Source organism: Oncorhynchus masou, chromosome 23, assembly GCF_036934945.1.
Source record: "Oncorhynchus masou masou isolate Uvic2021 chromosome 23, UVic_Omas_1.1, whole genome shotgun sequence".
In the NCBI taxonomy this organism is placed as follows: domain Eukaryota; kingdom Metazoa; phylum Chordata; class Actinopteri; order Salmoniformes; family Salmonidae; genus Oncorhynchus; species Oncorhynchus masou.
In genome coordinates, this window is record NC_088234.1 from 20,033,265 (window position 1) to 20,059,692 (window position 26,428).

Below are 26,428 nucleotides of genomic sequence, written 5' to 3' on the forward strand. Positions count from 1 at the left end.
CATGACAAGATGTGTCACATGAATCTTGGCAGCCCAGACAGGTCTTGTAGACTAATGTAAACGTTTACTATCAAATCAAATACATTTTATTTGTCAGATGCGCTGAATACAACAGGTGTAGACCTTACCGTGAAATTCTTGCTTAAAAGCCGTTAACCAACAATGCTGTTCTAGAAATAGAGTTAAGGAAATATTTACCAAATAAGCGAAATTAAAAAAATGCAATAAAGTAACACAATAAAAGTACATAACAATAACGAGGCTATATACAGGGGGTATTGGTACCTAGTACATGTTAGTCTAGGTAATTTGTACATGTAGGTAGGGGTAAAGTGAGCATGCATAGATATTAAACAGTGAGTAGCAGCAGTGTAAAAACAAAGGGGGTGGGGGGTCAGAGTAAACAGTCTGGGTGGCCATTTTATTAATTGTCCAGCAGCCTTATAGCTTGTGGGTAGAAGCTGCTAAGGAGCCTTTTGGACCTAGACTTGGCACTCCGGTACTGCTTGCCGTGCGATAGCAGAGAGAACAGTCTATAACTTGGGTGACTGGAGTTTTTGACAATTTTTTGGGTCTTCCTCTGACACCACCTAGTATATAGGTCCTGGATGGCAGGAATCTTGGCCCCAGTGATGTATTGGGCTGTACGCACTGCCCTCTGAAGCGCCTTACAGTCGGATGCCGAGCAGTTGCCTTACCAAGCGGTGGTGCAACCTGTCGGTATGCTCTCGATGGTGCAGCTGTAGAACTGGTTACCTTAGATAGATAGGTTACTTAAGGAAAAAACGAAAGGAGGGTGGTTTGTTCTTTAAATTTATTTGATTTTTATTTCACCTTTATTTAACCAGGTGGGCTAGTTGAGAACAAGTTCTCATTTACAACTGCGACCTGGCCAAGATAAAGCAAAGCAGTGTGACACAGACAGCAACACAGAGTTACACATGGAATTAACAATAAACAAGCCAATAACACAATAAACAAGTCAATGACACAGTAGAAGAAATAAAGTCTATATACAGTGTGTGCAAAAGGCATGAGGAGGGAGGCAATAAATAGGCCATAGGAGCGAAGTAATGACAATTTAGCCAATTAACACTGGAGTGATAAATGAGCAGATGATGATGTGCAATTAGAGATACTGGTGTGCAAAAGAGCAGGAAAGTAAATAAAAACAGTATGGGGATGAGGTAGGCAGATTGGGTGGGCTATTTACAGATAGACTATTTACAGCTGAAGTGATCGGTTAGCTGCTCAGATAGCTGATGTTTAAAGTTGGTGAGGGAAATAAAAGTTCAGAGGAATGGCTGGATGGGCATGAATGTGTTGCAACCTGAACAGCTACCAACTCTAAAGTTGCATGTTCAAATCTCATCCCAGACAATTTTAACTAATTAGCAACTTTGCAACTACTTACTACTTTTGAGCAACTTGACAACTACGTGTGTCCAAACTTTTGACTGGTATTGTGTATATCTATGTATTTTTTTTAATTGGCCAAATATTTTATCGCCTTCCTTTGACATCAATGAATACATGCCACTGTAGGGCCTTCCTGGTGAAATAGAGGGATTATGGTCACCATCGCCTCCCTGAGCTGTGATCCAAACATACTGTAAAAATTAAAGCCTATATATCCAATAATGTGATCTGTTTCTAACTTCTAACCCTTCTTTCCTTCTCTGTAAACTGTTGGTCGAAACAAAACTGCTTGCTTCCAATTTACCGAAACACGAAACTGAAAGAATATTGGACGGACTGAACCAAAACGTTATCCTTGCTTTTAAATGGTTAATTACAAAATCAAACTTCGGCAATGTGATCGTGAACACCACTTTTGGTCAGAAACAGTCAGTCATGAAAGATTGTATTTCTTGTTTCATATGGTTCCTCCCACCACCTCACTCCGAGAGCATTTTATGGTGAAAATGAAACACCATTTTATTAGATTGCTGAACTCTCTGGAAGAGCTGGTTCGCGGAAAGTATGTGATATGCTAGTAAGAATACATTAAACTTTCAAATAATAGTTTAAATCATCAAGGCAATAGACAAGTTGTTTGTTTTATGTTTTAATAACGTCAATAGAAGCATTTAAAATAAATTGTGAGGCTTGTTGTTAGGCTATCATTAGCTTAATCGGTGCGCTCTGCATCATCAATTCCAACAGTCATATTTTCTGATTTAACTGAGTGATTGCACGTGTGCACACATGCATGATGGCAAATGTAAATATTCATAATATGCTACGTGGCCTAGAGTTACACATGCAATGCAAAAGAGTTTCAGCTTGAGATGTAGTAGCGTACTTCTTGTTGTGTGGCAGGTTATTTGCTGTAAATTAAGTGTCCTCGATGTCTCACGCTTTGTGAGGGACATCCGTTTTGCTTGAAATGCAAGAGGAGAGGAGAGTCATGGCTGTTTTATGAGTGAAAACTAAATATGTACCCATCTAGCACATAACGTTAACAATCCAAGAACCATATGCTTATTCGAGTTTGGTGAGAGCCATGGTTGACCTATGGTTATTTTGCATACAACCTTCCCACAATATTCTGGGAATAATGCAGAATACCCAGCTAGCACATAACGTTCTGAGAACCATGTGTTTCTAAAGTGGACATATTTTTACTTTAGCATAATGCTTCCTACAGGTTTCTTCATGGTTCTATTTGAAGTAATCATCTCAAATTATTCCGAGAAGGTTAAGAAATAACCATTTTTCTGTGGGAATTTCATTACTTCAGCATAACATTTTCTGCAGGTTTCCTTGTGGTTCTATTTAGTCATGTTCTCAGGACATTAAGAAACATACCATAAACCACAAGAAAACATTAGTGACGTTAAAAGAATGTTATTTAAAAACTTACAGTCCTTTCTCAGCTTCAATAAAACTCTATAGCCTTGATCTCGTTAAGTGTGTTCAGGTGTGTTGGCTTCGTCCAATTATTGATCTTAATGAGTACTTGTTTCCTCTGAAATAGGGTCTGTTTGAATAGACTAAAATGAATGGATTGTATAAGTAAAACAAAAAAAGATGGCATGCTAACTACATCCTGGTGGCACAGTAGAATAATCCCATGAATAAAACGTTTGGGGTATAATTATTGCCTAATTAAATAAAGTTCCATGTGTCCTATCTGTGCTTGGAGTTTGAAACAGTTAAGCCAAACTAAGCTAGCAGTGTTATTAAAAGCGTTATTGAAACATGTTCTCATACCGTTATTAATTATTTTCAAATAACCTATAATTTTAATTCTCATAATATTAATGAAACCTCCCTGGAAAACTTTCAGGGAACCATAGTAAAACATTTACTCCCTGCAACCTAACAATGTGTGTTCCCAGAACAGGAACAGAAGCTTTAAAAAACGTTTTATCGGTCAGGAAACTTATGGCTTCGTTCCCAGAACCAATGAGAAAGCAAAAATGTACGGTCCCTCAACTTCCAATGGTCCAAATGTGCTGCCTGAGTTTTTTGTCATGCTGCTACCTGTCAGTGAAGTAAATTCTGGCAAAATGGTTAGTGAGTGCCACAATAACATACCATTCCAGATCATTAATTCATTTGATAATACTGGTTGTCCTTTACCATGTCATTTTGGGGCGGCCCAGTTAAAGTTCCCCTTAGACACAGATCTAGGATCAGCCTACCATCTCCAAATCTAGGGGGGGGAATAGTATTATATAATCTAAAACAAGGTCAGATGCTTTCTCTCTTCAGTGACATACCATTTACAATAAAGCATCTATGAATGTTTTTACCAACACTTGTAATGGAAGTTTATGCAGTTTTTTTAATCCTAAGGTCATTTAATTAGCCTTGTTACATTGGTTAACTTATCTATTATCCCATACTCATTTCAGATCCAGGCCATCTGAAAGTTTTTGACCTTTGACCCAGTGTATAAGAGGCGTGGCTGAAAACACCCTGCTGATGGATATAAATGAAGAGGTAGGTTGTGACACTTGGGGTTGAACCTTCAATCTTTTCTCAATTCCTCACGTCCTCTCTCCTCACCCTCTTCCTTAAATGCAATGCAATGGATCTCTGATGCGTTTTGAGATAAGAGGAAAGGAGATAGAATGCAAGCAATCAAGGAAAGACTTTTGATGCTTTTACACAAGTACAGGAGGACAGTGTCCAGATTGGAGGGCATTCATATTTGTTCAGATAGCTAGATGCTTTGCATACTGTCAAGATCGTGTAAAACTATAGCACCACCGAGGATACCCCTTCAGGCAGACGGAGCAGAGGCTAAAGTTGTCTATTGCCCAGAGACTGAGAGGAGGGTGGAGAGAAAAGGGACTGGAAATGTCTTGAGAGGCCTCACTGCTGGTTAACTTGGTCGTCTGACCATGTTGGTGAAGATGGACAGATGATGGGCAGAGAAAAAGAGAGGCTGTTTTGGTGCCATCATCAACTGCACCTTTCTGTTACACCAACTGCTCAGGCTGAAAAGGAGGGCAATAGCGTGGAGGCGAGCTGAGCCTGTGTGCGTGTAGCTTCCTGTTGAAATGAGCTATACCGCTTCCTGCCTTTGACTTTTTTGATGCTGAACATTGCTAATAGAGAGTGAATTTAGACCGAGCTTGAGAAGTGTCTGGTTACCTTGTTTGAACCTGATGAGCTTAAGTTTTAGCTTGGTTTGAGCTGTTCTGTTTGGACATGTTCTCAACACTTATTTATAGGTAACTGATGGTTAAACGATTACATCTTAGCCTAGAGGTTAAGAGTGTTGGGCCAGTAACCGGAAGGTTGTGGGTTTAAATCCGTGAGCCGACGAGATGAACAATGTGTTGATGTGCTCTTGAGTATGGCACTTAACCCTAATTGCTTCTGTACGTCTGCTAAATGACTAAAATGTACTTTTAAGCTGGAGGTTTGAGCCCTGAATGCTGATTGCCTGAGAGCTGTGGTATACAAGACCATATACCACGAGTATGACAAAATATTTATTTTTCTTGTTGTAATTACGTTTGTCACCAGTTTATAATAGCAATAAGGCACCTCGGGGGTTTGTGGTATATGGCCAATATACCACGGCTAAGGGCTGTATCCAGGCACTCCGCGCTGCGTTGTGCATTTGAATAGCCCTTAGCCGTTGTATATTGGCCATATACCACATGCCCCTGTGCCTTATTGCGTTGTTGTGGTGTGGTTAAGTGTTATAGTAGATCTGGGAAGATAAACCGAAAATTCCCAGCACCGACATTCCTCTTTCTCTTATCTAAGCATTTAGCTTACATCAGTAATTTTCTGTGATTTAAAGAAAGAAAATATACACAACGCTCCAGTAAATTGTTCAAAAATCCATTATTTGGTCAGCTTTAATAGCCTCTGCATTATGTTAATTCCTGCTATGAAAGTATCTGCCTGTCCCTGTTATGCTGTCGGCTGCTGACTCTCACTCCCTTTCCCCACTGTCCGCATGTATGAGGGAGAGATGCATTCTGAGAAGCACAAGCATATGACCGTTGATCAAAATGCTATTGTGGGAAAAATACAGCTTTCAAAGATCAAAATACTATTGTGGGAAAAAAATAATGGTCTATACGAGATAGTAAACCTAAATCGGGTGAAGAACATTGCCCACCTTGCATGACGCGGATTCAGTCTCCTAGCTGACCGGATATACTCCAGATTCCGGTGGTCAGTCTAGATGAGGAAAGGGTGCTTAGCCAACCTCAAGCCAGTGTCTCCACACCATCAGGGCCTTTACCACAGCGAACAACTCCCGGTCCCCACATCATAGTTATGCTCCGCCAGACCGAGCTTCCTCGAAAAGAAAGCGCAGGGGCTGCGTTTCGGTGGCGTACCTGAGCGCTGTGATAGCACGGCACCCACCCCAGCCTCGGACGCGTCCACCTCCACTACGGACGCTAAAGAGGGGTCCAGGTGCGCCAACACGGGCGCATCAGTGAACAGCGCCTTCAACCGATTGAAGGCTCTGTCAGCCTCTGCCGACCACCGTAAATGCACCTGCCGACCACCGTAAATGCACCGGCCCCCCCTTCGGCAGTGAGGTAATGGGTTCCGCTACCTGGCCAGAACACCGGATAAACATCCGGTAGTAATTGGCAAACCCTAAAAACCGCTGCACCACCTTCACCGTGGTTGGAGTCGGCCAATTACGCATGGCCTTAACGCGGTCACGCTCCAGCAGTCTACCAAGCACCCTGCGCACCAGAGACACATGCGCGGCGTGTGTGGCGGAATAGATCAGGATATCATCGATATATACAACCACGCCCTGCCCGTGCAGGTCCCTGAGAATCTCGTCTACAAAGGATTGAAAGACGGCTGGAGCATTCTTTAACCCATACGGCATGACGAGGTACTCATAGTGGCCCGATGTGGTACTAAACGCAGTTTTCCACTGTCTCCCTCCCAAATACGCACCAGATTATATGCTCCTGAGGTCCAGTTTTGTGAAAAAACCCGAAATGATTCCACCGCCGTAGTGATGAGAGGTAGCGGGTAACTAAACCCCACTGTGATGGAATTGAGAACTCTATAGTCAATGCACAGACGCAGACCTCCCTCCTTTTTCTTCACAAAAAAGAAACTCAATGAGACGGGTGAAATGGAGGGCCGAATGTACCCCTGTTCCAGAGATTCCATGACATACTTCTCCATAGCCAACGTCTCCTCCTGTGACAATGGGTACACTTGACTCCTGGGAAGCGCAGTGTTTACCTGGAGGTTTATCACACAATCCCCCTGTCGATGAGGTGGTAATTTGGTCGCCCTCTTCTTACAGAAGGCGATAGCCAAATCAGCATACTCAGAGGGAATGCGCACAGTGGAAACCTGGTCTGGACTCTCCACCAACGTGGCACCGATGGAAACTCCCATACACCTACCCGAACAATCCTCTGACCACCCCTGGAGAACCCCCTGTCTCCACAAAATCCTGGGATTGTGATTGGCTGGCCAGGGAACCCCCAGCACCACTGGAAACGCAGGTGAATCGATAAGGAAGAGACTAATCCGCTCCCTATGATCCCCCTGCTTTACCATGTCCAGTGGGACCGTGGCCTCCCTGACCAGCCCTGACCCTAATGGCCGGCTATCTAAGGAGTGCACTTAAAGGGGGGGGGGTTCTATCGGCACCAGCTGAATTCCCAGCTTGAGGGCGAGTCCGCAATCCATAAAGTTCCCAGCTGCGCCTGAATCGACTAGTGCCCTATGCTGGGAAGAGGGAGAAAAATCAAGGGAAAGAATTAACGCAAACATGTGACCAACAGGGGGCTCTGGGTGAGTTTGATGCTAGGGAGAGAGTGGCGTCCCGACACGCTAGCCCCCTTGGACGTCCTCTCGGAGGCTGCACCGGTAGTAGTCCATCAGGGCCCTATCGTTCCACCCGGGCCCCAGCGGCCAAGGTCCGGAACTCCAACGCAAAGTCCTGCACGCTTCTCGTCTCCTGCCTAAGGTGGATTAGTCGCTCACCCGCTGCTCGGCCCTCCAGAGGGTGGTTGAATACAGCCCGGAAACGGCGGGTGAACTCCGTATAGTGCTCCCTCGCCGAGTCTGGGCCATTCTACACCGCGTTGGCCCACTCCAGAGCTATACCCGTCAGGCAGGAGATGAGGACGCTCACACTCTCCTCCCCCGAGGGAGTCGGCCTCACGGTAGCCAGGTACAACTCGAGCTGGGGTAGAAACCCCTGCCACCCAGCTGCCGCTCCATCGTACTCCCTCGGGGGCGCAAAACAAAGTGCGCTGGAGCCGGATGCCTGGGAAGGAGTAGGTGGACTTGCCGGAGGAGCCGGAGGTGAAGTGGGGAGACCACTCCTCTCCCTTCGGTCCATTCGCTCCATCATCTGGTCCATCGCGGACCCAATCCGATGGAGGATGCATTCCTCCATCGATGGAAGGGGGGTGGGCGCTGCTCCTGCTGACTCCATTTGGGGAGCGGGCTTCTGTAACGCACTGGGCGTGGTGGAGTATCGCTTTATTACACACCGGAAAAAATGTACTTGCCAAGAAACTGGGCGCACATAAACAGTCGCCCAAAACCAGGACCACACCAGTCCGGAGGGAAAATCCAAAACAACCAGCACTACCACACAAAATACACAGTTGGAAATGAAATAAGCCCGCACAAAGAGCAGGCGGGCCTACCGGCTTAAATAGTCCAACTAAACCTAAACAAGAAACAGGTGTTACTAATCAGACAAAAAAAACAGAAAGGGAAAAGGGATCGGTGGCAGCTAGTAGGCCGGTGAAGATGACCGCCGAGCGCCACCCGAACAGGAAGAGGGGCCACCTTGGGTAGGAGTCATGACAGTCGGACTATTGACCGAACTGCTGTATTTGTATCACTGATGGTAATTACTATTTTAAAATAACTTTATATAACTTTAATATTTTATAAAGTATTATTTGTGTTAGAAGGAAAAGCTATCTCCTCTCTCAGCCCACAAAATGAAAGAACAAGAAGTCCTCAAGAGTTAGACCTTGCTCGAGGGGCAGTAATGTCGCTGTTAAAGAGTGAGTGGGGCAATTTGGGATGAAAATTCCATAGTTCCCACTTCCAGGTGGGAATAGCATGTGACAATACAGACTAGATTGCATTTCCAGCTGAACAAAGTCTCCCTGTTTTTGTCTCAAAGAGCCCCCTGTGTGAAATTCTGAAATTATTCGATTGGCTGATGAACTCCCATTCATTTATACTTGTTAAATCTCGGATTTATTTTCTTAATTTGCAGGAATGTGACTTCTACCTTGGGGAAGAAGAGGATTCATCTCACAGAGCACAAACTGACGGTCTAAAGTCTGAGCCAGCTCAACCAATGGATGCTGCCGTAGCAGGTATTAAACAGACATCTAAACAGGGCCATGTTCAGCAGGATACAACATTGGCCAGCTTTCAGATAGACATTTATTTTGTATAAGAAACATGCCTCTCTGGGATGTAGAATAAGGAATCACGACAACTCTATTCATGGCATTTCTATCTGCATCCTCCCACATCGTTTGCGTATTGAACATGGCCCCGTACTTCAATAGCTCTGCTGGTGGTACTTGAAATGTACCTCTCTTAATTTATTTGCAGCAGATTAGTCTGTGAGTATCAATAGCTCTAATATATACAGGCAGTTAAAAACTTTGAGCAAAAAGAAACATTCATAACTTATACAGTGAATTGTGATATTCTTAACAACATAATGTTAAACTTGAAAACCCACATATATAAAACCCAATCTTATGTTAAGTTAATGTGATCTTATTTGAAGTTAATGTGATAACATGTGACAACATGTGAAGCAACATGTGATGACATGAAACTGTACATGTGAAAATGTGATTCCACGTTACATTTCTCACACACAATAACACCTTGTACTGTAGTTAGTTCCTGGGAATAGGCCATGAGACTGCAAGCTGCAGAGTGTCATGGAAACTTCCTCTCTGTGACCTAGTCATGATGTATTTAAAAGTCCCGCCAACCCCACCAGTACAAACGTTGCCTTTCATCAGTCTTAAGCATGATTTAAAGTTTGTTGTCCAACATCAAATTGTCCTTGTCAATCACAAATCTTCACATAAATGCTTTTAATGCATTTCTTTTCTCAATTTAAATGGACTGTACGTATCAAATTATCTTCAAAGAGAAAGGTGCACATATTCTACTATTCTAACTCTCAACTGTAAGCTAAGACATTGACTAAGTCCCCCCCCCCCAATTCATTTTTAATTTTTTGTTGTTGTTATTATTCTTTTGGGAAATTGATCCGCAGGGCTACAAAATGGAGGGCCGCCAGTTGCCCATCCCTGGGTATCCCGGGGCTTTACCAATCTAAAAATGTTTAGCTGACATGGACTAATTCAGTGACTGTCAGTGACTGACATAAAAAAAAACATTTCTGATGCACAAGCAAATTTCGAAATTGCACCTACCTTGTGTTTACTACTATTCTATCTCTCAACAATAAGTTGATTACCCAAATGAGTTCCAAAAAAATACAAATAAAAATCCGAGGGCCTACAAAAGGGTCCGCACTGTGGCGAGATTGGCGTGGCGCATTGTGTTGACTAGAATGCAGTAGTATAAAGTACTAAACTAAAATACTTTAAATTACTACTTAAGTAGTTTTTGGCGGTATCTGTACTTTCCTATTTTTATAATTGACTACTTTCACATTTACTACACAACATTCTTATAGGGCTCCCGAGTGATGCAGCAGTCTAAGGCACTTCATCTCAGTGCTAGAGGCGTCACTACAGATCCTGGTTAGTTTCCAGGCTGTTTCACAACCGGCCATGATTGGGAGTCCCATAGGGCAGCACACAATTGGCCCAGTGTCGTCCGGGTTAGGGTTTGGCCGGGGTAGGCCGTCACTGTAAATAAGAATTTGTTCTTAACTGACTTGCCTAAGAAAATGATGTACTTTTTACTCCATACATTTCCCTTTTACTCCAAACATTTCCCTTTTACTCCAAACATTTCCCTTTTACTCCATACACCAAAAAGTCCTTTGGATTTCGAATGCTTAGCAGGACAGGAAAATGGTCCAATTCACACACTTGCCAAGAGTTGCCTCTTGCCTCTCATCTGGCGGATCTATTTTGTAAATTATGCCAGTGTTTGATTGTGCCCCTGGCTATCCATAAATTTAAAAAACAAGAAAATTGTGCTGTCTGGTTTGCTTAATATAAGGAATGTGAAATTATTAATATTTTTGATACTTAAGTATATTATTTGAGCAATTTAATTTACTTTTGATAATTATATTTAATACCAAATACTTTTAGACATTTACTCAAGTAGTATTTTACTGGGTAGGCTATAAGGTATGGTATATTTACTTTTACTCAAGTATGATTCCTGCAATAATGTGTGAACTTTACCCGGCTCCACAAGGGGGCAAATGTTGAAACTTGTTCCCCCTCAGTTTTAGTTTTATGTTCCTATACTGTATATAGAGCAAAAAGATCCAAATGATTGAGTGACAGGTTGGTGCAAAATCTGTATCTCCGCTGCGCTGTCTCAGCACAATGACAGAGCACGCAGGGGTAAAGTTGAAGTCGGAAGTTTACATACACCTTAGCCAAATACATTTAAACTCAGTTTTTCACAATTCCTGACATTTAATCCTAGTAAAAAATTCCCAGTCTTAGGTCAGTTAGGATCACCACTTTATTTGAAAAATGTGAAATGTCAGAATAAAAGTAGAGACAACTATTTATTTAATATTTAATTTCTTTCATCACATTCCCAGTGGGTCAGAAGTTTACATACACTCAATTAGTATTTGGTAGCATTGGCTTTAAATTGTTTAACTCTGGTCAAACGTTTTCGGTAGCCTTCCACAAGCTTCCCACAATAAGTTGGGTGAATTTTGGCCCATTCCTCCTGACAGAGCTGGTGTAACTAAGTCCGGTTTGTAAGCCACCTTGCAAGTACACGCTTTTTTAGTTCTGCCCACACATTTTCGATAGGATTGAGGTCCGGGCTTTGTGATGGACACTCCAATACCTTGACTTTGTTGTCCTAAAGCCATTTTGCCACAACTTTGGAAGTATGCTTGGGGTCATTGTCCATTTGGAAGACCAATTTGCGACCAAGCTTTAACTTCCTGACTGATGTCTTGAGATGTTGCTTCAATATAGCCACATAATTTTCCATCCTCATGATGCATCTATTTTGTGACATGCACCAGTCCCTCCTGCAGCAAAGCACCCCCACAATATGCTGCTGCCACCCCCGTGCTTCACATTTGGGATGGTGTTCTTCGGCTTGCAAGCCACCCTCTTTTTCCTCCAAACATAACGATGGTCGTTATGGCCAAATAGTTCTATTTTTGTTTCATCAGACCAGAGGACATTTCTCCAAAAAGTACGATCTTTGTCTCCATGCGCAGTTGCAAAACGTATTCTAGATTTTTTTTAATGGCGGTTTGGGAGCAGTGGCATCTTCCTTGCTGAGCGGCCTTTCAGGTTATGTTGATATAGGACTCGTTTTACTGTGGATATAGATACCTTTGTACCTGTTTCCTCTATCTTCACAAGGTCCTTCGCTGTTGTTCTGGGATTGATTGCCACTTTTCACACCAAAGTACATTCATCTCTAGCAGACAGAATGAGTCTCCTTCCTGGGCGGTATGACGGCTGCGTGGTCCCATGGTGTTTATACTTGCGTACTATTGTTTGTACAGATGAGTGTTGTACCTTCATGCGTTTGGAAATTGCTCCCAAGGATGAACCAGATTTGTGGAGGTCTACAAATTATTTTCCTGAGGTCTTGGCTGATTTTCCCATGATGTCAAGCAAAGAGGCACTGAGTTTGAAGGAAGGTACTGTTATTTTTAAATTTGTTTAATTTCACCTTTATTTAACCAGGTAGGCTAGTTGAGAACAAGTTCTCATTTACAACTGCGACCTGGCCAAGATAAAGCAACGCAGTTCGACACATACAACAACACAGAGTTACACATGGAATAAACAAACATACATTAAATAATACAGTAGAAAAAGTCTATATACAGTGTGTGCAAATGAAGTAAGATAAGGGAGTAAGGCAATAAATAGGCCATGTTGGCGAAGTAATTACAATATACCAATTAAACACTGGAGTGGTTGATGTGCAGAAGATGAATGTGCAAGTAGAGATACTGGGGTGCAATGGAGCAAGATAAATAAATAAATAAATACAGTAACGGGATGAGATAGTTGGATGGGCTATTTACAGATGGGCTATGTTCAGGTGCAGTGATCTGTGAGCTGCTCTGACAGCTGGTGCTTAAACTAATGAGGGAGATATGAGTCTCCAGCTTCAGTGATTTTTGCAGTTCGTTCCAGTCATTGGCAGCAGAGAACTGGGAGGAAAGGCGACCAAAGGAGGAAATGGCTTTGGGGAATATACCAGTGAGATATACCTGCTGGAGCGTATGCTGGGTGCTGCTATGGTGACCAGTGAGCTGAAATAAGGCGGTGCTTTACTTAGCAAAGACTTGTAGATGACCTGGAGCCAGTGGATTTGGAGACGAGTATGAAGCGAGGGCCAGCCAACGAGAGCGTACAGGTCACAGTGGTGTGTAGTATATGGGGCTTTGCTGACAAAACGGATGGCACTGTGATAGACTGCATCAAATTTGTTGAGTAGCGTGTTGGGGGCTATTTTGCAAATGACATCGCCGAGGTCGAGGATTGGTAGGATAGTCCTTTTTACGAGGGTATGTTTGGCAGCATTAGTGAAGTAGACTTTGTTACGAAATAGGAAGCCGATTCTAGATTTAATTTAGGATTGGAGATGCTTAATGTGAGTCTGGAAGGAGAGTTTACAGTCAAACCAGACACCTAGGTATTTGTAGTTGTCCGCATATTCTTAGTCAGAACCATCCAGAGTAGTGATGCTGGACGGGCGGGCAGGTGCGGCCCCGATCGGTTGAAGAGCATGCATTTAGTTTTACTTGCATTTAAGAGCAGTTGGAGGCCATGGAAAGAGAGTTGTATGGAATTGAAGCTGGGGATGATCGCGGCAGCTTACCAATCTTTTGGAATCTCAGACAATACGAAAGAGAGGTTGAACACGCTAGTAATAGGGGTTGCAACAATCTCGGCAGATCATTTTAGAAAGAGAGGGTCCAGATTATCTAGTCCAGCTTATTTGTAGGGGTCCAGATTTTGCAGCTCTTTCAGAACATCAGCTAACTGGATTTGGGTGAAGGAGAAATGGGTGAGGCTTGGGCGAGTTGCTGTGGGGGGTGCAGCGCATTTGACCGGGGTAGGGGTAGCCAGGTGGAAAGCATGGCCAGCCGTAGAAAAATGCTTATTGAAATTCTCAATTATTGTGGATAAATCGGTGGTGACAGTGTTTCCTACCCTCAGAGCTGTGGGCAGCTGGGAGGAGGTGCTCTTTTTCTCCATGGACTTTAGTGTCCCAGAACTCTTTTGAGTTTGTGCTACAGGCTGAAAATTTCTGTTTGAAAAGGCTAGCCTGTGCTTTCCTAAGTGCCTGTGCATATTGGTTCCTAACGTCCCTGAAAAGTTGCATATTACAGGGGCTATTCGATGCTAATGCAGTACGCCACATGATGTTTTTGTGCTGGTCAAGGGCAGTCAGGTCTGGAGTGAACGAAGGGTTCTACATTTTTTGAATGGGGCATGCTTATTTAAGATGGTGATGAAGGCACATTTAAAGAATAACCAGGCATCCTCTACTAACGGGATGAGGTCAATATCCTTCCAGGATACCCGGGCCAGGTCGATTAGAAAGGCCTGCTCACTGAAGAGTTTTAGGGAGAGTTTGACAGTGATGAGGGGTGGTAGTTTGACTGCAGACCCATTATGGAAGCAGGCAATGAGGCAGTAATCGCTGAGATCTTGGTTGAAAACAGCAGAGGTGTATTTGGAGAGCAAATTGGTTAGGATGATATCTATGAGGGTGCCCATGTTTACGGATTTGGGGTTGTACCTGGTAGGTTCATTGATAATTTGTGTGAGATTGAGGACATCAAGCTTAGATTGATGAATGGCCGGGGTGTTAAGCATGTCCCAGTTTATGTCATGTAGCAGCACGAGGTCTGAAGATAGATAGGGGCAATCAATTCACATATGGTGTCCAGGGTACAGCTGGGGCCAGAGGGTGGTCTATAGCAAGCCGCACACCTCCAATTGACTCAAATTATGTCAATTAGCCTATCAGATGCTTCTAAACCCATGCCATAATTTTCTGGAATTTTCCAAGCTGTTTAAAGGCACATTCAACTTTGTGTATGTAAACTTCTGACCCACTGGAATTGTGATACAGTGAATTATAAATGAAATAATCTGTCAGTAAACAATTGTTGGAAAATAAAGTAGATGTCCTAACCGACTTGCCAAAACTATAGTTTGTTAACAAGACATTTGTGGAGTGGTTGAAAAACGTGTTTTAATGACTCCAACCTAAGTGTATGTAAACTTCCGACTTCAACTGTATGTGTAAAGGTGACATGGAAAGTCACTGGGGCAGATAGGTATGATTCCTTTGGGTTTCCATAATTTTTTGGGGAAAGGCACACACCTGTCTATAAAAAGTCCCACCATTGACAGTGCATGTCAAAGCAAAAACCAAGCCATGAGGTCGAAGGAATTGTCCATAGAGCTCCGAGACAAGATTGTGTCAAGGCACAGATCTGGGGAACGGTACCAAAAAGAATTCTGCAGCATTGAAGTTCACCAAGAACACAGAGGCCTCCATCATTCTGAAATGGAAGAAGTTTGGAACCACCAAGACTCTTCCTAGAGCTGGCTGCCCAGCTAAACTGAACAATCGGGGGAGAAGGGTCATGGTCAGGGATGTGGCCAAGAACCCCGATGTTCACTCTGACAGAGCTCTAGAGTTCCTCTGCAGCTTTCCCCCAATGAGGCCATTATGGTGGAGCGGCCAGACTGAAGCCACTCCTCAGTAAAAGGCACATGACCGCTCACTTGGGGTTTGTCAAAAGGCACCTAAAGACTCTCAAACCATGAAAAACAAGATTCTCTCGTCTGATAAAACCAAGATTGAACTCTTTGGCCTGAATGCCAAGCTTCATGTCTGGAGGAAATCTGGCACCATCCCTACGGTGAAGCATGGTGGTGGCAGCATCATGCTGTGGGCATGTTTTTCAGTGGCAGGGACTGGGAGACTAGTCAGGATCAAGGCAAAGATGAACAGAGCAAAGTACAGAGAGATCCTTGATGAAAATCTGCTCCTCAGCGCTCAGGACCTCAGGACCTCAGACTGAATATCCTTGAGTGGCCCATCTCTGGAGAGACCTGAAAATAGCTCTGCAGCGACGCCCCCCATCCAACCTGAGAGAGCTTGTGAGGATCTGCAGTGATAAAGGCACACCAAATACAGGTGTGCCTTTAACAACGTACCGAGTAAAGGGTCTGAATGTAAACGTGCTATTTCATTTTTTACATTTGCGAATGTATAAAAATGAACCTGTTTTTGCTTTTTCATTATGTGTTATTGTGTGTAGATTGATGAGGGAGAAAAAACTATTTAATCAATTCTAGAATAAAGCTGTAACTTAACAAAATATGGAAAAAGTGAAGGGGCCTGAATACTTTCTGAATGCACTGTGTAGCTTCTTTATAAATTGTATTTTTTAAATATTTATTTTTCTATATTACAATCCCTACCATTGATAGGTTTCGATTTCCATTTCATTTTGAATAGCCATGGAGTGGTCTTGGTTTCTTGAAACAGTTATCAATGTATGTATAGCTTGTCTATTGTCTTTGAAGATGGGTACAGTACTTTGCGTCGTTCTGCTATTTCCTTTAGGAACGGATCGTTCAGGCCATTTTGAAAGCCGGCAAGTTTTGTGCCCCGGCTTTTAACCAATATTTAATCTTTAAAGGGTGCGAATTTGGCAATGATTGGCACTTGTATCAATGCCCTAAATTTGATCAACAGTATCGCCTGGGATCTGCACCGCTTTAATCATGAATTCACCTGATTTTCGTGCATTGATGTAGTCTGTATAACAAGTTCTCTTAACCTGTTGCGTCGCACAATCCCGGATCCGGGATTCTATTTATAGCCTCAAGCTCATTAGCATAACGCAACGTTAACTATTCATGAAAATCGCAAATGAAATGAAATAGATATATTTGCTCTCAAGCTTAGACTTTTGTTAACAACACTGTCATCTCAGATTTTCAAAATATGATTTTCAACCATAGCTAAACAAGCATTTGTGTAAGAGTATTGATTGCTAACATGGCTATAAGCCTAGAATTCAGCCAGCAACATTTTCACAAAAACAAGAAAATAATTCAAATAAAATCATTTACCTTTGAAGAACTTCAGATGTTTTCAATGAGGAGACTCTCAGTTAGATAGCAAATGTTCATTTTTTCAAAAAAACATTATTTGTGTAGGACAAATCGCTCCGTTTTGTTCACGTTTGGCTATGAAAAAAACCTGTATACAGTTATAGCCTCAAGCTCATTAGCATAATGTAACGTTAACGATTTCTGACAATCGCAAATAAAATGAAAATAATGCGCCTACTCTCAAGCTTAGCCTTTTCTTAACAACACTGTCATCTCAGATTTTCAAAATATGCTTTTGAACCATAGCAATTCACTAATTTGTGTAAGAGTATGCTAAGCTAGCTTAGCATTTTGAGTAGCATTTAGCACGCAACATTTTCACAAAAACCAGATAACCAAATAAATAAAATCATTTACCTTTGAAGAGCTTCGGATGTTTTCAATGAGGAGACTATCAGTTACATAGCAAATGTCCAGTTTTTCCTGAAAGCATCTTTGTGTAGGAGAAATCGCTCCGTTTTGTACATCACATTTGGCTACCGAAACGAACCGAAAATTCAGTCACCAACAACGTCAAACTTTTTCCGAATTAACTCCATAATATCGACCGAAACATGGCAAACGCTGTTTGGAATCAATCCTCAGGGTGTTTTTTCACATATCTCTTCATTGATATATCGTTCGTGGAAGCATGCTTTCTTCTCTGAATTCCATGGAAAAATACTTGCAGCTGAGTTTTGCGCGCCAATTTCGGCGCAGGACACCGGGCGGACACCTGGTAAATGTGGTCTCTTATGGTCAATCTTCCAATGATATGCCTACAAATATGTCACAATGCTGCAGACACCTTGGGGAAACGACAGAAAGGGCAGACTCATTCCTCTCGCGTTCACAGCCATATAAGGAGACAATGGAAAACGGAGCCTCAAAAATCCTGCTCATTTCCTGGATGCCGTCTCATCTTGGTTTTGCCTGTAGCTCACGTTCTAGGGCACGCACAGAGAATATCTTTGCAGTTCTGGACACGTCAGAGTGTTTTCTTTCCAAAGCTACCAATTATATGCATAGTCGAGCATCTTTTTGTGACTAAATATTGAGCTTAAAACGGGCACGTCTTTTTATCCAAAAATGATATAGCGCCCCTAGAGTTTCAAGAGGTTAACAACTTGCTCTCTTTTTTAGGTTCATTATCGTCAGCTTTAATAACATTAACTGTACCCTTCAACTTTTTAGTTTATTTTTCAACTGTTGCGGCTTTCTCAACACTCATTTCAAGGCTCGCCTTCATCTCTCGTATCAAATCAAATCAAAATGTATTTGTCACATGCGCCGAATACAACAAGTGTAGACCTTTACATTGAAATGCTTACTTACAAGACCTTAACCAACAATACAGTTTTAAGAAAAATAAGTGTTAAGTAAAAAATAGAAATGTAAAAAATGTAAATAACAAATCATTAAACAGCAGCAGTTAAATAACAGTAGCGAGGCTAAATACAGGGGGTACCGGTACCAAGGACCAGTCAATGCTCGGTAAGCACGGAGAGTTGGCTCAGGTCTCCAACCTGACTCAGCCACACTCCCCATGTGCCCCCCCAAAAATGTTTTGGGGGCTGCCTCTCGGGCATCCTTGCCAGCCGTGTTCCCTCATACTGTTGCCGCTCCGCCTTAGCTGCCTCCAGTTCCCCCCGTGGACGGCGATACTCCCCAGCCTGCCTCCAGTTCCTCCCGTGGACGGTTATACTCCCCAGCCTGCCTCCAGTTCCTGCTGTGGACGGCGATACTCCCCAGCCTGCCTCCAGTTCCACCCGTGGACGGCGATACTCCCCAGCCTGCCTCCAGTTCCTCCCGTGGACGGCGATACTCCCCAGCCTGCCTCCAGTTCCTGCTGTGGACGGCGATACTCCCCAGCCTGCCTCCAGTTCCTCCCGTGGACAGCGATACTCCCCAGCCTGCCTCCAGTTCCTGCTGTGGACGGCGATACTCCCCAGCCTGCCTCCAGTTCCTGCTGTGGACGGCGATACTCCCCAGCCTGCCTCCAGTTCCCCCCGTGGACGGCGATACTCCCCAGCCTGCCTTCAGTTCCCCCGTGGACGGCGATACTCCCCAGCTTGCCTCCAGTTCCTCCCGTGGACGGCGATACTCCCCAGCCTGCCTCCAGTTCCCCCGTGGACGGCGATAGTCCCCAGCCTGCCTCCAGTTCCTCACGTGGACGGCGATACTCCCCAGCTTGCCTCCAGTTCCTCCCGTGGACGGCGATACTCCCCAGCCTGCCTCCAGTTCCTCCTGTGGATGGTGATACTCCCCAGCCTGCCTCCAGTTCCTCCCATGGACAGCGATACTCCCCAGCCTGCCTCCAGTTCCTCCCGTGGACAGCGATACTCCCCAGCCTGCCTCCAGTTCCTCCCGTGGACGGCGATACTCCCCAGCCTGCCTCCAGTTCCTCCCGTGGACAGCGATACTCCCCAGCCTGCCTCCAGTTCCTCCCGTGGACGGCGATACTCCCCAGCCTGCCTCCAGTTCCTCCTGTGGATGGTGATACTCCCCAGCCTGCCTCCAGTTCCTCCCATGGACAGCGATACTCCCCAGCCTGCCTCCAGTTCCTCCCGTGGACAGCGATACTCCCCAGCCTGCCTCCAGTTCCTCTCGTGGACGGCGATACTCCCCAGCCTGCCTCCAGTTCCTCCCGTGGACAGCGATACTCCCCAGCCTGCCTCCAGGGTCTCTTACCATCCAGGATCTCCTCCCATGTCCATGTTAACTGTTAAAGTCTCAAATATATGTCATGAAACTTTAGACACAGTTTGTTACGATAAAAAAAACATTTACAACAGATATAACTGGGTTCAGCTGGATTTGACTGAATAAAAGCATGGTTGACACCAATGCAATGTGTTAAGCAATAATGGAGGGGGGGAGGTGAGACCAGCCGCTCAACAATAGACCAACAGGCAGTTCTGGGAAACAGATGAACATTTATGAGAAGTCACACCCTAAACCTTGTCTTGACATATAAATTATTGTTGGTTATGTGCAAGCTATGGCATATAAATGCAGAATCCAGTGGGGTGAGAACTTGGTTTGAGCTTTTCTCTGCATTCGTCACACACAGTGACACAGTGCATCCAGTTTATGAGACCAGGCTGTCTACACACAGTGACACAGTGCATCCTGTCGGTACTTGTCATAACTCTCCTGTGACGGTTAGAAGGATCAGGTTACAGTGGGTCTGCTCTACAGCGTGCTCTCTCTCATAGAGGGGGAGAGCAGGAAGTCGGCTGTAAGCCGGTCGTAAAATACGCTGCCCCTATGCTCTGTAGTGTTTGAGATTGGAGTGTAAACTGTGGAACACAGAGAGACCTTTGGACATCAAAAGTTTGAATAATTAAACAATATTTCTATTTTTGAGAATGTGGGAGTGGTGTGGACACTTAAAGGACAGTCTGGATGGTGTACAATACACCCAGTCACTACAAAGATGCAGGCGTCCTTCCTAACTTAGTTGCCAGAGAGGAAGGGAACCACTCAGGGATTTCACCATAAGGACAATGGTAACTTTAAAACAGTTTAATGGCAGTGATAGGAGACTACTGAGGATGGATCAACAACATTATAGTTACTCCACAATACTCAACTAAATGACAAAGTGAAAAGAAGGAAGTCTTTACAGAAGACAAATATTCCAAAACATGCATCCTGTTTGGGTATGCTTGTCATCAGGATGAAAATAAACAGAATGGAGCTAAGCACGTACAAAATCCTAAAGGAAAACCATGTTCAGTCCGCTTTCCAACAGACACTGGGAGACAAATACACCTTTCAGCAGGACAATAATATAAAACACAACTCAAGACGACGTTGAATGTTCCAAAATGGCCAACTTAAAGTTTTGACTTAAATCTATTTGAAAATCATTGGCAATACTTGAAAATGACTGTCTAGCAATTATCAATAACCAACTTGATAGAGCTTGAAGAATGAGCAAATATTGTACAACCCAGGTGTGCAAAGCCCATAGACTTACCCAAAAAGACTCACAGCTGTAAATGCTGCCAAATGTGTTTCTAACATGGTATTTACTCGGGGGTGAATACTTATCTAATTAAGATATATTAGTGTTTTCTTTTTCAGAATTATTTGAGGCTCACAGTATAAGCCAGATAATGATAATTAGACCGGCCCACTGGGCTCAAAATGGACCAGCTGGCATTTTCTCGAAATGGCAGATGGCCAGTCTACCCCTGTTCTGATATGTCATCTATAAAATAAGGGTTGTGCTTTACAGATGTAATAAAAAAAGATGTATTAAATTCACCTGATCAAATATCTCTATCTTTCCCCCCACAGAAACCCACCTGGAGAGCTTGCTGCTGAACCTGGGGTTGGAGCAACACTACACAGAGAAGCTCACCCTGAGCACCGTGCTGCAGATCGATGAGAAGACCGTCAGAGATGAACCCGCTCAGACTCTCTCAGCCCTACCATGGACTTTCTTGAAGAGGTTAATGATGGTTAATGTAACAGCTAGGAGTGTGAAATGTACCTCATCAGGAGGAGAGGAAAGTTGTGATGCTTCATTTTGCAACATAGAGCTAGATCTGGAGAGTCTGGTTGATAACCTGGATTCTAGTAATGTTATAAACCCCTTAGACGTTGTTACTGCTCTCTTTCTGTGCTCTAACAGTTTTCTGCAGCAAGAGATGGTCTTGAAAATGTCAATGTGTCAGTTTTCTGTGCCCCTACTTCTCCCCAATTGTGACACAAAACAGTGCATGCTGATGCTTTGGGCAATGCGAGACATTGTCAAGAAGTTTAGACCTCATTCATTGTCAGACCCAAGAGGATTTGTTGAAGACAGGATTGTTCACTCTGACCTCCCCATGGTCTCTTTTGTCAGATTGGGTGAGTGCTCTGTGTCCAAGTCACAGATTCTGAACAAGCTACTGAGTAATCCCCAACAGTATCATGATACATTTGTCCACCATGACATGGAATGTGGTGATAGTCCAAGGAGGATATCCAATGGATTGGTTGAGATAAGCTGGTACCTTCCCTGTGGGAACAAGAACATTGACATCTTTGGTGAACCTGTCGCTGTAGCTAATCTAAGAGGGGACATCAGTTCCTTTGAGACCCAGTACTCCTTTCTTTGTCAGACTTCCGCAGCAGTCTTTGTGTTCTTTGACAACCTGGACAACAAGTACAAGCTACTGACCAGCCAAAACACCAAGGCACAGCTGTTTCTAGTGGGTAACCCACAGAGCAAGAGTTTCAGCATTGATGCTTTGAAGAAAACCGCCAAAGAGCTAAACTTGAAGACGAGCAACGTCATCCTGAAGAACAAACAGATGAATGATGCAGACTTTGTGAAGAAGCTGCAAAACGCAGTTGGTCAGGTGATCAAGAGTTCAAAGTCCAAAATGCCATTGGAGCAGATGGCTGAAGTGGCACACAATCTTGGGATCTTGGTTGACGAGGACTGCCAAGAATGTCAAAGTGCAAAGCAAAATGCTGATGCAATTACTTCAAACATACATGACATACCACAGTATAAGGAAAGTCAGCTTCCCTTGCAAGGACAGGTCTGGAAGGAGTTGGCACGTCTAGAGAAGGAGGAATGCAGACTGCGGAAAGCTAGTAATCAAAACATAGAGATGTATAAAAGTGATCTCCGATCACAGAAGATACAACTCAGGAAAAAGCAGAGAAACTATGACATATCAGGTGCAATGTCTTTCTTCATAAATGCAATGTCAAGGACAGGGCTAGAAAGGTCCTACTTCTTGAAATGGATGCGAATGAACCTGGACAATCTGTCCCGTAGAAACTTGTCTGGCCTCAGAGAGCTGTACAAAGAGAAGTGCCAGAACTCCTCTGAAAACAAAGAAGAAATTGCAGACCTTGACAGACAGATTTCAAACAGTTCTTTGGGAACCGAGCATTTCCTATGTGAAATGGGTCAACTTTATGAGTCTTCTGTCTTACTCAGAGAAACTGATGTGTCACGGCAACAAATGCAGCACCTGCCCAGACTATGTGCTGAGCTGCTTCTGGATGGGTTTCCTCTGGAGCTGGTGGACGGAGACGCATCCAACATACCTCTGAGATGGGTGAGTGATGTGCTGCATCAGCTCAATGTCTTAGTGCAGCCGAAGAACAAGATCCTGGTGGTAACTGTTCTAGGTGTTCAGAGCACAGGAAAGTCCACTCTACTGAATACAATGTTTGGAGTGCAGTTCGCAGTCAGTAGTGGCAGATGCACAAGAGGAGCCTTCATGCTTCTCATCAAAGTCAAAGACGACTTCAAAAAGGAGCTGAACTGCGATTTTTTAGTGATCATCGACACAGAAGGACTGAAGTCGCCAGAGCTGGCACAGCTGAATGACAGCTATGAGCACGACAATGAGCTAGCCACTCTAGTTGTTGGGCTGAGTGATGTCACAATTGTCAATATTGCCATGGAGAATTCGACCGACATGAAGGACATCCTTCAAATTGTTGTCCATGCTTTTCTTCGAATGAAAGAGGTGGGAAAGAAGCCCAAGTGTCTGTTTGTCCACCAGAATGTGGCAGATGTCTCGGCACACGACAAGAACATGAGAGACCGGAAGATGCTCTTGGAGCAATTGAACGAGATGACCCAAGCAGCAGCCAGAATGGAAAAAAAGGAAGAGAACAAGATCTTCACAGATGTGATGGAGTACAACCCAGAGACTGGTAACTGGTACATCCCTGGACTTTGGCATGGTAACCCTCCAATGGCACCTGTCAGCGCCGGGTACAGCGAGTCCGTCTACGAGTTCAAAAAGAACATGATCAAGGTTTTCCAGGACTGTGAAGCCTCTGGGAACATCATGGACTTTCTGGAGTGGACAAAAAGCCTTTGGAATGCTGTGAAGTATGAAAACTTCATCTTCAGCTTCAGAAACAGCCTGGTGGCTGATGCCTACATGAAGTTGTGCGTTGAGTTCAGTAAGTGGGAATGGTCATTCAAAAAGCACATGCACACATGGACAACAAATGCTGAAACAAGGATTTCCAACTTTGGGACAGTTGCAATGAAATACCAGATGGACAACATGAGGGATTTTCACAGCAAATTGAAAATGGAAGCCTCAACGGAACTTGTCAAATGGGAGAAGACCATTCTTGACAACCTGACCAAGTACTTCGAACAGACAGAGGGCCATGTCCATCTTGTGGAGAGATACAGAGAGGATTTTGCAAACAGCACCAAAGGTATGAAAAGGGAGATAGAAAACTCTATAATGAGTAAACTGGAAGCTGCTTTTGAGATTCGAAAAGTAATGATCAAGCTTGACACAATCAAGAAGAACCACACAGCCGCGATGGAGAAAAGAGTGCTGAAGTTGCTTGAGAACTGCAGAAAGAGCCATTCTGAGCGGTCAGAGAAGGATCTTGATAGAGAATTTGAAAAGGTATGGGAGGAAACCGTGTATGAGCTATCCAACTTTGAAGGATTGATGCCACAAGATGTTTTGAGTGATGTTTTCAACCAGCTTCGGTCTAACATGGTCCAGAAGGGAGGTTCAGTGAATGAAAAGCTGAACAAAGTGAAACTTGAAGATCATGGAGAAGAACCCTTCATAGTCACTCCAGAGGGGATTTTCAAGAGATTATTAAAGGAGTTTTACATCGATGAGCACACAAGAAAAACCCAGGCCATGGCAGACAACCTGATAGCCAAATGCAAAGAGTTTGTGTTTGAGAAGGTCCAAAAGAAAACAGACTACCATGAAACATACATACAAGAGATTCTGCACATGATTGAAGAGAAGCTGGATGCCAACAAAGAACTTGACACAAGCCTCAAATTTGAACTGAACATCAAATTGCACATTTGTGGGTTTGCAGCCAGGACCTTCCAGAATCTGCATGAAAAGTTCATAACTGACAATAATCCTCGTTTGTGCCTTGAACAGTTCAAAGATAAATACTTGGAAGACTTCAAAGACTTGATCAGTGGACAAGATCAGTGTCATAAGAAAGCTGAGCAGTTCACCACCCTGTGTCTCAAACCAGCAGTAAAAGCCTATGTTGCCAGTTCCCTGGGTCCTGAAATTGTTGATGTAATGCTGACGGGACAGAATGCCTTTCAATTCAGCTCTCGGACATTTTTCCAGTCCTCTATCTTGAAGCAACTACTGTCAGAATTCAACTTTGCTAACTATGTGAGCTACATTTGTGACTACGAAGGCTTTGTCAAGAATTGGATTTTGGATGAAATCTTGAAGCGCTTCTCACAAGGAAACAAAATGTTTGATTTGGAAGACTGTCAACTCAAAGGGATCATCAGTGTCATCACTGAGGCAATCACAAAAGCACAGATGAATGAGAAGGGCAACATAAAGGAATTCATTAAGGACATATGCAGCCTCCTAGGAGAGAAGCTGGTGCTTCCCCAAGATGCGTTGGAAGCCACCATGATGCTGAACAATTCCAACCAGGAATCGTTTGCCCACTGGCTTAAAATATCTGTAGTGGATATGAAACAGTCGCTGAGAGAAGAGTTCCAAAGAGCAAAGGATGTGAAAACGAAATTGGAAAGACAGAACATCAAGCCACAGAACGAGCTGTTCACAAAAGTGTTTGGCTGTGGGAAGCAGTGTCCATTCTGCAAGGCACCGTGCGAGGCAGGAGGAAAAGCCCACACAAACCACTGTGCCTCAATACATCGACCAAAGGGACTTGGTCGTGTTAGTTTTGAGGGCTCAAGAAATCTTGTCACTGACATCTGCTCCTCTTCAGTGTTCAATGATTCCGCCTTCAGATGCTATGAAACACGTGGACAGTGGCATCCTTACAAGAAATATCGGGACATTTACCCTGACTGGCTTATTCCTGCGGATTCCAGCATACAGGCCTCGGACTACTGGAAATTTGTGATGGCAAAATTCAACAAGCAATTTGCCGAAAAGTATGGTGCACTGCCTGCAGATATTCCCCCTGTCTGGAAATGGATCTCAAAGGAACAGGCAGAAAGAAGCATAAAAGAGTCTTTTAGCTTCAAGTGAGATTCTCTAAATTGCCTCGAAGAGCAATAGCCTTAACTTGGTTTGACTGAGTCCCAACACATCAATACTTCTCAAGAGACTGCATGGAACATTCTTAGATTAAACACCAAACAAGTGTTCTTAGTTTTCAGTCAAGACATGGGCCCTTGAAATCTACCAATAAAAAAAGCCATGGAATGGTGGCAGGTATGATAATCTGTCCTGCACTTGGGTTTTATTTGCTATGCTGGAAAGCAATTGATTAAATAATGAATCCTACTGTGAATCAGTCTACCTAGGGTACTAGGCTCTGAGGCTAAATCTGTTTTTAACTGCTTACGAACTTCACTTCTGTAAGTAAAAATAATTCAAGTTTCAAAATTTTGCATGTTGATTGCATTTTATTCATGCCTCATACGTTTTGGAAGTCAAAATGTTCCTATATATATTTCAAAATATATATATTTTGGTTCTTATGTGGTGAATAGGGTAAACATTTTCATTTAATTTTGTTACGGATCAAACCACGCATTGTTACCCTATTACTGATGTGATTCAGTCAAGTGTTGAAAAGGATCCATCATTGAAATGGCAATGTTCTCTTAGATTCTAACGTAAATACACATTTCATTTAATGAAAATAAACTTACTCAAGTA

The 26,428-nt window shown here is 43.5% G+C and overlaps 1 protein-coding gene across 2 annotated transcripts; it reads left to right on the forward strand.

Moving 5' to 3' along the window:
* The first annotated feature begins 1,954 nt into the window (after nt 1-1,954).
* Nucleotides 1,955-26,428, forward strand: LOC135510523 (up-regulator of cell proliferation-like). Of its 2 annotated transcripts, none has more exons than XM_064931526.1 (4): nt 1,955-1,996; nt 3,864-3,951; nt 8,711-8,813; nt 21,105-26,428. In XM_064931526.1, the coding sequence occupies exons 2-4, from the start codon at nt 3,934-3,936 to the stop codon at nt 25,790-25,792; spliced, it is 4,809 nt and encodes a 1,602-aa protein (XP_064787598.1). In that variant the 5' UTR covers nt 1,955-1,996; nt 3,864-3,933; the 3' UTR covers nt 25,793-26,428. The 2 variants fall into 2 exon arrangements, with proteins under 2 accessions (XP_064787598.1, XP_064787599.1); XM_064931527.1 differs by having other exon boundaries at nt 1,955-1,981.